The sequence below is a fragment of the Camelus dromedarius genome, chromosome 20, assembly GCF_036321535.1.
Source record: "Camelus dromedarius isolate mCamDro1 chromosome 20, mCamDro1.pat, whole genome shotgun sequence".
Lineage (NCBI taxonomy): Eukaryota > Metazoa > Chordata > Mammalia > Artiodactyla > Camelidae > Camelus > Camelus dromedarius.
This window is the reverse complement of record NC_087455.1, coordinates 15,856,317-15,869,285: the sequence shown is the minus strand read 5'-3', so window position 1 is coordinate 15,869,285 and position 12,969 is coordinate 15,856,317. Positions and strand designations below refer to the sequence as shown.

The window sequence follows — 12,969 nt, the reverse complement described above, 5'->3', positions numbered from 1 at the left end:
TTACTCTTTGTCTTCCAGCAGCTTGCTCTCCACTAAAAAAGTAGAAGTACAAGCAGACAACTTGCAATATAAGCTTTGTGGGCGGCGTGGCCAAAGACAAGAGATGGAAAGATGGATTGGAGTCAGATTATGGAAGATTTTAAACTACCAGCAATATTGCCGGTGCTTATCGGGGTTTAGGGAATAGGAATTACTAAACTAAGAGAAGCTGTTAGAAGATTGTATTGTTTCCCAGGACATAGGTGTTGAGGGTTTGATGTAGGCAACCAGAATAAAGAGAAGAGAATTAAATCAAGAAACACTTAAGAAGTAGAAGTAGATACAAAAAAAAAAAAAAAAAAGACGTAGAAGAAGTAGGACTTGTTTATTGATTTGATGTGGAAGGAGCTGAAGAGATGGAAGTATCAAGGATGACTCAGGCTTTTTGCTGGAGCACTGAGTAGATGGGGCTTTTAATTTCAACCCCTGTGTTATTATTATGTCTGTATCTTTGTATCGCAATTATTTATCCAAGCTCATTAAAGGCAGTGGTTCTCTCTTTAGTGCTATCTCTGGTACAGAGCAAATACCTCAGTTTTAGCAGATGTTTGCTGAAGAAATTAATAAAAGAATAAAGGGTGAAGCAAGTATTGGAAGCTAAAGATAATGAATTCAGTCTTAGACAAATACATGGATCTTGCAGTGCGGTGGGGCATCCGGAAGGAGATGTCTGGTTGGTAGATGGTGTGGACCTCAGGAGAAAGGGATAAGGGCAGGTGATTATATTTGAATTGCATTGTAGTTGAGAATTTGCTTATGGAAACTTGAAGTCTTAGAGGTAGAATTAGAAAGGGATGGCCCAATGAATGGACAGAAGAGAGGATGAAATCTGGCAGACACCAATAATTAAAAGGTTTTTAAAAGAACTGATTGAAAGTGTTAAAACACACACACACACACACACACACACACACACACACACACACACAATTATAAGGAGAGTCAGGGGAATGTAGTGGCCTAGAAGTGAAGGCTGGAGAAACTTTCAAGAAGGAAGATGGTGGGCATATGCTGGAGAAAACCCAGTAAGAAAAGGCTTTAGATGGCATTGGCTTTGGTTTTTAGCAAAGTACGTCAGACCTTTGAGAAACCAAATCTTATTTTTACCAGGACACCATTTATTTACATGAATGATTTTGAACGAATAATATGAATTGCTTTATTTGATTAATTTTCTACTTTTAAAGCAGACATAGTGATGAGTTCTTATGGGTTAGCCAATTTTGACACTAATTTGCCAAGCTATATGTGGCTGTGTTGGATGTTCAGTATTTTGCTAATGCTGGGGTGTTGGCTTGCTAGCTGACACTAATTACTCTCAAACCTTATACTCTTATAGACAACTTGAAAGTCATGCTCATGAACAAAATGAAAAAAAAAAGTCAGTGTGGTAGCCTGCAAAGAGGTTCACATCTGAATCCCCAGATCCTAAATATGTTATATTATATGAAAAAGTGGAATTAAGATGTCATATGGAATTAAGTTTGCTAATCAGCGACATTAAAACAGGGAGATTATCCTGGATTAGATAACCCAGTGAGCCCAATGTGGTTCCAGTCTCAGAGTCCTTAAATATGGAAGAGGGAGGCAGAGAAGCCAATGTCAGAGTGATGCCATGTGAGAAAGACTGGACCAACTATTGTTGGTTTTGAAGATGGAAGGGGGCTGAGTCAAGGAATGTGGGAACCCTCTAGAAGGTGGGAAAGGAAAGAAAATGGATTCTCCCCTAGAACCTCCAACACCTTTTTCAGCCCAGTGAGACCCATTTCAGACTTCTGACTCCCAGGACTGTAAGATAATATGTTTCTGTTATTTTAAGCACTGACTTTGTGATAATTTGTTAATTTGCAGCAATGGAGAACTAATATAGTCAGTATCAAGAGACATACAGGAAATTAATTCCGTCCTCTTAAATTGCTAATCAGCCAAATGCACTTTGCCCCCTTAGTCTCTCCGTGTAATTCTTTATGAAGAACTTTCCCTCGGCAGAGAATGTGAACCCACATCGGCTCAAATAACTGTTTATCCCTGGATTATTCCAGCATCCTCTTTTCAAGACAAGCTGTTAAATGAATTGGAACACAGAGAGAGTAATGGTGTGTTGGTTGTAGGGAAAAAACCGTGTATAATGTGACAGAATGGTGGCACCAATACTTCGTCAGAATTTCATAGTAAATCTATACTTGGTTCTAGCAGTGTTTGTTTTGGATAGTTACAAGAAGGAACCACTAAAGGTAAAGTAACTGTCACTTAAAAACATCAAAGAATATAAATTTGGAGACTTTGCACAGGGGCTAGATTTCACTTTATAAAGACTTCGGTGTTAATACATTTCGTCTTACGTTTGACTATTATTAGTATTCAAGTATATTTGGAAGTTTGAGGATATTTTCCTTACTGCTGTCTTTACAATCTTTGTAATAGATCATGAAGACTATAACATTTCAGAGTCTAAGTAAGGTAAAAAGGACCCTCTAGTATAACCCACGGTAAATTTCCCTCAAATTCTAATTTCTCTTATTTATAGAACAAATGTTCTATAAATGCATTTAATTGAAAAATGACTGAGCTAAAAAGCTGTGTTTTGTTGTTTGTTTGGGGGTTTTAAAGATCACGTGGAAAATCAACCAAATACTTCTCTACTGTTTAAATGTCTTTTGCTTAATGAATGCAATAGGTTATTGCATTGATTTAACACCCAAAACTGTGTTGTGAAGGGGAAACACTCTTAGTGTCCACACTTCACTTCTATTAGTCAGAGATTTGGGGTTGCAAATAAAAGAAACTTTCTCTGGCCAGTTTCAGCAAAAAATATATTACTGGTAGACTATGAAGTAGTTCATATAATTATAGTAAAAGTTAAATAATTAAGCTTTGGAAAGTGTAGGAATCTGGGGACACTTGGGATATAGTTTCTAGGAACTAGTGACTTTTTTTTTTTTTAAGGCAAGTCTTTGGAATAAAATGATTGGAGCTATTTTCCATCCTTCCATCATCAGACTCAAGTTTCAGATTTTTGGGAGAGTCTGCCTTACTGGTTTGAGTCATTTTCTCATCCCTTAGCCAAGGGAGGATGGCTGATTGATAGACCAGCCAAAGCTCCATGTAGTGGGAAGGGAGTGCTGTTCCTTGGAAGAAAACCAAGGTGCTGTTAGAAAAGGAAGAAGGGAAGTGATCGTGGGTAGGGAAGAACAGAAGATGTTCACTTCAGTGTTCCTTTGTGAAAAGTAGTGTTTCAAGAAATTAATGAGACTATTTCATTAGAAATAAAACTTTGCATAGGTCGTCACTTGTCAAAACAGCAAGATTTCATTTGAGTGGAGTTGAAGTGAAAGAGAGGATGGAAGGAAGGAAGGGCAGAAAATTAGTCCTTTAATAAATAGTTGTATTATGAAATAAAATTTCCTAAGTACCTGATGCCAGTGAGGCTTCCATGGAATGACATAAACATTCCTTTTCTGCCTATGAGATTTGATTTCTATGAGAATGATTGCAGTGAAATTCTTTGAATTTAAAGAAGATCTCTCCTCTGAAAAAATACAGCACAGCAAAATAAAAACACTCCTATATTTTCAATAACAAGCCTAACCCTGCAGTAGAGGAAGATAACAAATGGACCCTCCCCAGTTTTCCTTCTCAATCCGCCTTTGGGATGAAGTTTATATATTCACAAATGTTGTAATTGGCCCTACCCGACATAGAAGTCTGACTTCACCATATAAAAGATGAGTTTATTGGCTTGCTTTTCTTGGTGTGTGCCAGAATTCAAACTTGACTCTTGACTTTTGTCTTTTTAAAAAGGATATGATTTTAACTGACACAAATTAACTATTGAGTCAAGTTCGTGCAAGCATTTATTCTTATTACTGGAAGTTAAGTATATGTATCGAAGCACCTCTTGTGCTTGCAAAAAAAAAAATCATGGGTCTGGTATTAAATATACACAAATTTTTTTCCATGAGATAAGAACAATTATTTCTCTACTGCACTTACAGTGTTTCTTTCAGTCTTGCTGCCCTTGCTTTGGCATAAGTCCCAGTGCCTTCCATACAAGGAAAAAGGAGCTAACTTTAAAGTTCAAAGCTGTGACCTCATGCCTCCTTCTTTCTTAACTGGCATTTCTTCTTTTCAGTGTTTTCCCCCTAAAGGCAAAAACCTAGAGGAAATGTAAATTTTATGCCTAACCAAGATTTTCTTTTAATGATTGTGAAAATGTTCAGGCACCCATAGGCAATAGATGGGGTCCACTGATAGAAGAAAATGGTGGTATTACTTTTTGCTAGTAGTTGTGATGGGACTGTAGTCATATGAACTATTTGTAAATTGTTTTTAAAAAAAAGTTGAATATTGATGGATTTCGTTGTTGCCGTTCCTTCCCACTGGAGTTCCCTGAGTAGTTCAATGGAAGCCAATGACCCTCCGGGTTCCGGAGCACTGCCCATGTTGTCATCAGGGCATGATCAATGTTATCCTCATCACTTTCTCCTGGAGGTTCAGAAGGTTAGCTATTGACTAAAAAAGATGTTGCAGGCTATAAACTCAGACCACATTTAAAGAACAATGGCCTGGGTAGAAAATGCTACAGAGATTTCTAATCTTTAACCTAGGAATCCTGAATATTGTTAACTTCTTTGCCCTCCTTGAGATGTCAGGACACCTGTGATGCTGACAGAATCAAGTGACCCTCTTGGAACTGTCAGACTGAAGCCTTCATTCTGCTTCTAGTACTTTTCCACTTGACGTTTCCCAAACATGCCCACTTTCTCCCACCAGGGCATTCGTGCAAAACTTTGCAATATGCTCGGCCAGTGATGCCTGTCAGTCCACTGGCAAGATTTGGCTCAGAAACTAGATATGTTGTTTAACCTTTTTAAATTCTTCTTTTAAATTTTCTTCCATAAGAACCCATATAAAAAATTTTTTTCTCCTCAAGTTCCAGATGAAGCAAAATAGTAACAGTTTCTCTGAGGGTATAGCTCTGTGGTAGAGTGTGTGCCTCGTATGTTCAAGGTACTGGGTTCAATCCCCAGTACCTGCATTAAAAATAAATAAATAAAAACCTAATTACCTCCCCCCACCAAAAAAAAATTGTGTCCTTCAGTGCTTACTGATTTTACATGAGCGAAGAGTTTGTGGAGGAGTAAATTACTCATTCTTCTAGTTCAATGAAGGGTGACTTCTTAATATAACTCTGCTCTCAAAGAAACAGAGCATTTTGTTTGGGCTCAAAGATTGTCGTGCACCAGTATGTGAACTTGGATGAATTTCTTAGCTTCTCTTGGCTTCACTTATATATAAAATTGGGGTAGCAATGTGCTTTTGTGAGTATTAAATGAGCTTTTGAGATCACCCATTAGATGAAGTAAGGAGGAAGGGCAATATTTATTGACCACCTATTATAAGGTACTATATCCATTATTCTCTTTAACATTGTCACTTATCCTGTGCAGAAAGTATTACTGTCACCTTTTGTAAAAAATAAGACCTTTTTTTTGTCTTTTTCTTAATTTGGTGGGGCAGGTAATTAAGTTTACTTATTTATTTATTTTAATGGAATGGAACCCAGGACCTCGTGTGTGCTAAACACAGACTCTACCACTGAGCTATACCCCTCCCCTAGAAAATAAGGCTTTAGAAGACACAGTCACTTGCTTAATATTTTTTTTTTCGCATGGATAAATATTTTTTAAATTGAAGTATGGTCAGTTTACAATGTTGTGTCAGTTTCTGGTATACAGCATAATTGGTTATTCATGTAATAAGTGACAAAACTGGGAATCAAACAATCAAACTAACGTCCACATCTCATGTTATGCTGCATACCTATTAAGGAGAATGTCTGTTTCCTTCCCCAGAAAGAAAGACCAGGCATAAAAATGGGTAATAAGCACTAACTTTTCTGTTAGGCTTTAGATTTTCTTTTTTGGACAAATTAGTTTAGATATTATATAATAAAAATCTTATGAAAGTATTTCTTTTGAAATTCTGGAATGTGGTGTAGAATTCCAAAAATATGTTTTTAAGTTTGAATGACTTACACAAAAAGTAATACAGACCTACCCATTTTGTGAACTACCAGAAAAGAGTAAATATGCTGAGTAATTCATAACCATGTGACGTGTATCTTTCTGAAAGGTATAAATCAGCTACGCTTGAAGAATGAATCCAAGTTTATAAAATGATTATCTTTTATTATTATTATGTTTTATTTTGGCCCTTTACAATCTCAAATATTTTTAAATGAAGGTCTTATTACCGTAAGAGGTACGTAATAGCCCTAAATTATCCTCTCGTAAAAAATACTGCATTAATAAAGTGAAAAACCTAAAAGCATAAAACAGATCCCAGTAGAGTAGATTGCAAAATCTCACATGTTCCAAGTAGAAAAATTCATCCTCATAACATAATAAAAACATTTTACAAGGTTGGCTTCAATTATTAAACTAGACTAGGGTATTAAATTCTAACCCTAAGTCATAGTTCTTTGTCATAAGGTCAGTTTACTACTTGGAAAATGCTTGTCTCTTAAGTAAGAAACACTTTTGGGTTTGTGTTATTTTGCAAACTGATCAATTCATTAATGGGGCTGTAGGAAGAACATGAAAACTGGTGTGTATTTGATTACTTTACTTTGGCTTTTCCATTTAACAAATGGAAGCTCACACGTTTCAATATTTAAACAATTTTTGTTTTTCCTTTTCAGTGGCTCCACCCACAAGGTTAAGATATAATGTATTATCTCATGATAGCATCCAGATTTCATGGAAGGCTCCAAGAGGGAAATTTGGTGGATACAAACTTCTTGTGACTCCAGCTGGAGGTAAAAACAGTCAACTGTATTTTTTAGAGTATTAGCAACTTTTTGCACACAGGTAACTAAAAATGTGTTGTGCCAAGTGTTGCTTTGAAATCATTTGAGTTTTTTTGTTTGTTGTATTTAATCTTTTGGGCTTGAAATCTTACCCTTTACTCAAGAAAATAATGTTCCCCCAAATCAAAAGAATAATTATCAGGCTCACCATAATTCTCCTTGGGTGAAATTTTCAGACTATCAGAAATCCTCACTACCACTGTTCCAACATGGATGAATACTTTTGGTCTATTGACACTTAAAAAAATACCTCCAAAAGTAATGACCCACTGAGTAAATTATAATTAACTTGATAGAACATTACTCAACAATTATACATTAAATTATAAACTCTAAGTAGAGACATGGTGAAAATAAATGATGAATTAGAGCAGGAAAAACAAAGGTTAAACAGATTTATTGATCATGAAGATTAAAGTAATTAAAAATTTTAAAATTACATTTTGGGTGAATTTTTCTCTTCCCCATTTTATGTTTTTATTACACACATATAATCAGCTAAAACGATACAAGCACGTAAAGGAATTGCTACTGCTTCCTAAGTGTCATGGAGATGAAGATGGGGTCAACAACTGGGTGGCTTAAGTTCAAAACCAGGCTCCATGACTTATAAGTAATGTCATCCATTGGGGCAAGTTACTTAATTGCTCGGTGCCTCAGTTTCCTCTTCTGTAAAATGTGAAAACAATATTAGTCCCTACCTCATGGAGTTGTTGTGATGCTTGGAACTCAAAACATGGGCTGGGGACCAGAGGCATCAGCATCACCTGAGAGCAAATGTAGAATATTGGTCCCTACACCCTACCTGCTGAATCAGCGTCTGAATTTTAACAAGATCGATGATTCCTATGCATATTACTTTGGGAAGCAAATTGTGAGGACTGAATGAATTGATAAACATACAGCACTTAGCACAGTGATTGGCAGATTATAAGTGCCCAGTAAGTCTTACCCATGATTGCTATATAGGTGCTCATAGTATAGCTCTCAGTTCTCATTTCTTCCCCTAAAATCCATTTCCCATAGTACATAAGTACTTAATAATAGCCTATTTATATAATATATGTGTATTTATATAAATATGTTTTTTTTCTTTTTGTTGGTAATAAAGATGGTTATATGGAGCTGGACTCCTTTCTGTTGGAGACCTTTTCCCAACTCATTTAATGAGGCAGACAGATGCTCTATTGTTTCTAAATGGGGACATCTTACTCAGTAGTGGATTTAAAATCTCAAAAGAAACAAGCAAATGAAACACCTGGTTTCTTGCTCGGTCACTGAAAAGGAATCTTCTTTTATTAACGAATATTGTGCACAGGCTTCTTAAAATGACTTTTGGTTCAGTGACATCAGATGCCAACTTTCCGTGTGTCGGTCTACGTAAGTGACTGTCTTGTGGAAAGCAATATTTTATTCTCAAGCCTGGTTCAGAATTTTCATTTTGGAACTTTGCCCAATTTTGAAATAACTTTGACTTCTAAAAATATAGTTTGGTTTCTAAAATAAGCCATCATGGGAAACTTAAGTTTAAGAGATTGTTGAGTATTATTATGACCTAAAGATCAAAGTATTAGTTAGTAATTTGTGATACCTCTGAGAATTCCTTACGTCTGATTTTGAAAGGTATTTAGTTTCCCTCCAGGTAACCAGGGTTTTAACTTTCCTGGGTTAATTGCTGATAATACCAAACTCTCCCAAGCAGGTGTCATTGAGGAATCAGAATCTTAGAAGTGACTTAGATGACTTAGGCCTTTGAACCGAGCCTCAGCTTCATCCTTCAGTCCCCTCTGCTATAGCACCCCTCAAAACTAGACCTCCAGCTCTTGCTTAAACACCTCCAATGACAAATAAAAATTGAGGATCAAAACAAATGGTTTCTTCATGAAAACTGGATATATTTCCCCTAGTGATCCAGTGTCCTTACTGCAGTGGCCCAAGCCAATAAAAGTCTTGACACTGTGTATCTACTTGATCAAACATAAAATAAATAGAGTAAATAAAAGGAGTAATAAATAAATCTAGACACAGAATGTTTGTAGATGTTTTTGCACTATAAGACACATTCTGAGTATTGTTTATACCAGTCTTTCCCAAGACGTTTCCCATGGTATATGTCAGGATGCTAACAGCTATTACATAATCAAGCGGTTATTAATGGTCAAATAAATTTGAGAAATGCTGTTTTAAACAGAGTTTGAAACTTTTTTTTTATTGCGGGATTCTCAAAGTCTTTAAAATAATACACCCAATGCCTCTCAGTGAGGGATTCTATTACATAGAGATTTTCTAAGGAATTTTTATGTAGTGAAGCACTAAATTAGGGAAGATTCATTTGGTGCATTTTGTAAATGAGTTTTAAACGGTAGGAGAAGTTTCTGAAACCAAACTTAACATCTTGGACATAAATGCATTTAAGGACGTGGATTTTGGCAAGAAAAAGACTCAGTTCTGCCAGGCAGCATGGGTGATAGGAACATCGTATTTCAGACTTAACATAAATAATTTTATTAGAATATGATCAAAATATATTGTAATCTGTGTTGTGCTTGATTAATTAAGCAAGTTTCAGAGCTTTTTTTGCTGTTACTGCTAGAGGCGCAGAAGTTTTAAATTAATTTTCCCTTTCTCAGACATACTAATCACTGCCAGAAATTAGAGAAGAAAGGTGTATTTGGAATTTTGCATACAAGCTGAGTATGTCATCAATAGCATTTTCAGAAAAGCCTTAGATGTTGGTCTAAGTTGATGGAGACGTAATGGGGGCTTGAAATCTTTTCAAGAATCAGGCTAACTTTTAAGTATCCAGGCAATGAATGGTTCCTTCAACATCCTGAGCCAGTGAAGTTCAGATTTAAGATCATTAAATTGCTAATACTTCGAGGATGCTTTGATTCAGTTCAGAGAGAACATTGGAAAAATTCCAGTGTAGATAATTGTGTTCAGTCTACCCGTATCTTTTCCTTCACTTTAGAGTGATAGTCTTTCTTTGAAGAGTATATTTGATGTTGAGGGCTCTCTGTCTTCTAATCTTGTACTGTGGATTTCCCTAGTGTCTAAAATATAGTGTGTTACAATGAAAGATCTTTGTGAATGTGTTTTTATCTAACTTAGACAACTGTTTGAGTTGTCCAATGCAAAGAGCATAACTGAAAATGGGAATGGAAAATATACTAAATTTAAGTATCATGTAACATTCAACATTTAACATTTTTTTTTAATGTCTTCACTTTTTAAAATCCTGGCTGCTGGTTAATAAAATTTCTTAGTGTACACAGTTAACCTACTTCTTATAAATGATTTATCTTTCTGTTTTATTATAGGTGGAAAAACCAATCAATTGAATCTCCAGAACACTGCGACAAAGGCAATTATTCAAGGTCTTATGCCAGACCAGAACTACACAGTTCAAATTATCGCATATAACAAAGACAAAGAAAGCAAGCCAGCCCAAGGTCAATTCAGAAGTAAGTATTTACAGGTCTTCAAGTGCTGCCATGGGACTCTGTCCAAGCTCTGAGTTTCAGTCTGTGGTAAATATTGTTAACAAGTTAAAATACTAGATTGTTTAGATTTGAAAAGATTTTAAAACACATTTCATATAATCTTCTATGAGTTCCTTCTATCTCTAATGTTCTGCCCTTCTTTTTACCCATTTCACTGTACTCCTAGTTATTCTTTAAATTTTAGTCTTCAAATGCTCTCCCAGACACTGTCCCCTGAGCCTTATCCAGATATCTCATCTACCCAGCACATAATAGGTGCTCAATAAATAATTTTAGGATTCTGTGAAGGGAGCTGCTCTCTCTACCCCCATAATGGGCTACGATGGGATGGGGAGAGGCTTCATAGTTGAGCCAGGTCTCAAATAGTAAGTTGGGCTGACAAAGGACTTGGCATACATTCTGAGCAGAGGGGAAAGCTCCAATCCACGTCTGCATTGTTTCATAGAAATCCTTTCCTTATGCTGAATTTAAAAGTTGTCCACACATGTCCTGATTCTTTTGCCTTTTAGGAGATATTCATTCATTCACTCATTTATTTTTTTCATTTAATATATATGTATTATCTGGCTACTAAGTGCCAGAGGCCCCATTCTAGGCACTGGGAACATGACAAATCCCTGCTCCCATGGACCCTGTATTCTAATGACCAGAGACTTACAGCAACTCCCTCTTCCTGGAGGTGACCTTTCAAATGTGGAGGGCAGAGGTTTGTGTATCGTGAGTGCAAACAGAAGGGGTCTGTCCTACTTAACTTTCTGTGTTACTTCATTGTTCAGAGAGACTCTAAAAAACCCAACTCATTCTTAAGAACAATTTTAAACATAACTGAAAAAGTCAGCAGAATCTTAAAATGAACCCTTACATATCCATCACTTGTTTCAACAATTAACCACTCATGGCCAGTCTTGTTTCATCTATACACCTACACCCGCCTCTCCCATATTATTTTGAAGTAAATCCCAGACATAACTTCAAATAACAATAACTTTTAAAGGGTGAATCCACAAATCAGGGAGGCCGTGGGTTGTAGAAATCTATGTGCAGCAATGTTCTATCTGGATTTTCTACCCCTCCTTCCTTTTATTCTTTCTCTTCTGAGTAATGTTTTATGAGACATATTTTGTGATTTTTCTTAAAAAAAAAAAAACCTTCAACTTTGTTAATTTGCTGTCTCTTGAAACTTCTGAACGGAGACATTTGGTAAATCCACCTGTCAGCGGGACATACAGATGTTTTAAATGTTACATTCTTTTGGGATTCTCAGTGTCTGGAAGCTCTGGGAAAGGTTTTCATGTTATTTTCAATATAAATCAGCCTTCTGTCTCATTTTATTGGCACTGTGCTTCAGTTTCTGGCCTCCGACATTCCTTCATGAGTAAGGGAAATAACGTTTCTTAAAGTTTGTTGAGAAGCAGTAAAAGGGACAAGGAGAAACAATTCATTTCACTTTAATCTTCAGGTTTGGTGCAATTGATTATTTCAAATATTCCACCGACTAGCAACATAAGAAACACAAGTAGCCAGCCTCAAAGAGCTTTGCCGATAGTTACTTAATCAAAACGTTAAAGAAGAAATGCATTTGTTTGCAGCTCATTTAGCTCTGCTGAAATAATCTTAGTGAAATTGTCCAACTGGTTAGTTAGTAAATTACGTGGAAGCATATACATTTTTTAGCTGTGTTGTTTTTATTGGTAGATTAGACGGATTAGTTTTCCCCAAATAATAGTTTATAAGAATAAAATTAAAATAACTTTGCTTGGATGGATTCCTTTTGCATTTTGCATTTCAGTTATGTTTTTTTGCTCCTGGTGAGATGGAGCTAAAGCCTGGCCTCCCCTACCTGGAAAAACCTTCATGCTTGGATGCAGGAAAATGATGATTTAGACAAATCCTGTGGATATTAGTTTGCAATTAGTGTAAGGATGTGAATTTTTCATCAGTCCATCTTCTGATACACAGGGACACATAAGAAACAATCTTTGGGTTTTGAAGACAGAAAGGCATCTCTGAACTGTTGTGATTCCACATCTGGTGCACGTAGTTGGCCAAGCAACTCAGCCACTTCCAGCCTCAGTATCCTCATTTGCAAATGGAAGTGATGACTTTTTTTTAAGATTTTATTTTATTTTTTTAACATTTTTTATTGATTTATAGTCATTTTACAATGCTGTGTCAAATTCCAGTGTAGAGCACAATTTTTCAGTTATACATGAACATATATGTATTCATTGTCACTGGAAGTGATGATTTGTGCCTATTGTTGTGTGGATTAACTCACTTCAGCACACAGCAGGGGCATGGTTGCTATTGTTGTTATGATTAATACCACTTTGCTCCTGATAGTCTGTTTTCTACCTGATTTTGCCTCCTGCATTTTCAGGGATCTGAAAATGTGGCTTGAATCCTGTGCCAGCACTTTCTGGTTTTATGAGATATGTTAGCCTCTTGGTCCTTCATTCTCTCACGTCTGAAATCGGGTTAATCGTGAATGTTATAGCAGTTAGGAAAGATTAAATTTATTTGATACATCTGTCCATAGTGAGTGCTTGACCAAAG

General features: G+C 36.1%; 1 protein-coding gene across 4 annotated transcripts in view; it reads left to right on the top strand.

Moving 5' to 3' along the window:
• COL14A1 (collagen type XIV alpha 1 chain) overlaps positions 1 to 12,969 on the top strand; it is a 184,237-nt gene that overhangs the window by 15,947 nt on the left and 155,321 nt on the right. For all 4 annotated transcript variants that reach the window (XM_064476868.1, XM_031439558.2, XM_031439557.2 and 1 more), the window contains exons 3-4: positions 6,743 to 6,859; positions 10,231 to 10,374. In XM_064476868.1, coding sequence (XP_064332938.1) covers positions 6,743 to 6,859; positions 10,231 to 10,374 — 261 coding nt within the window. The remainder of the gene's footprint in view (positions 1 to 6,742; positions 6,860 to 10,230; positions 10,375 to 12,969) is intronic.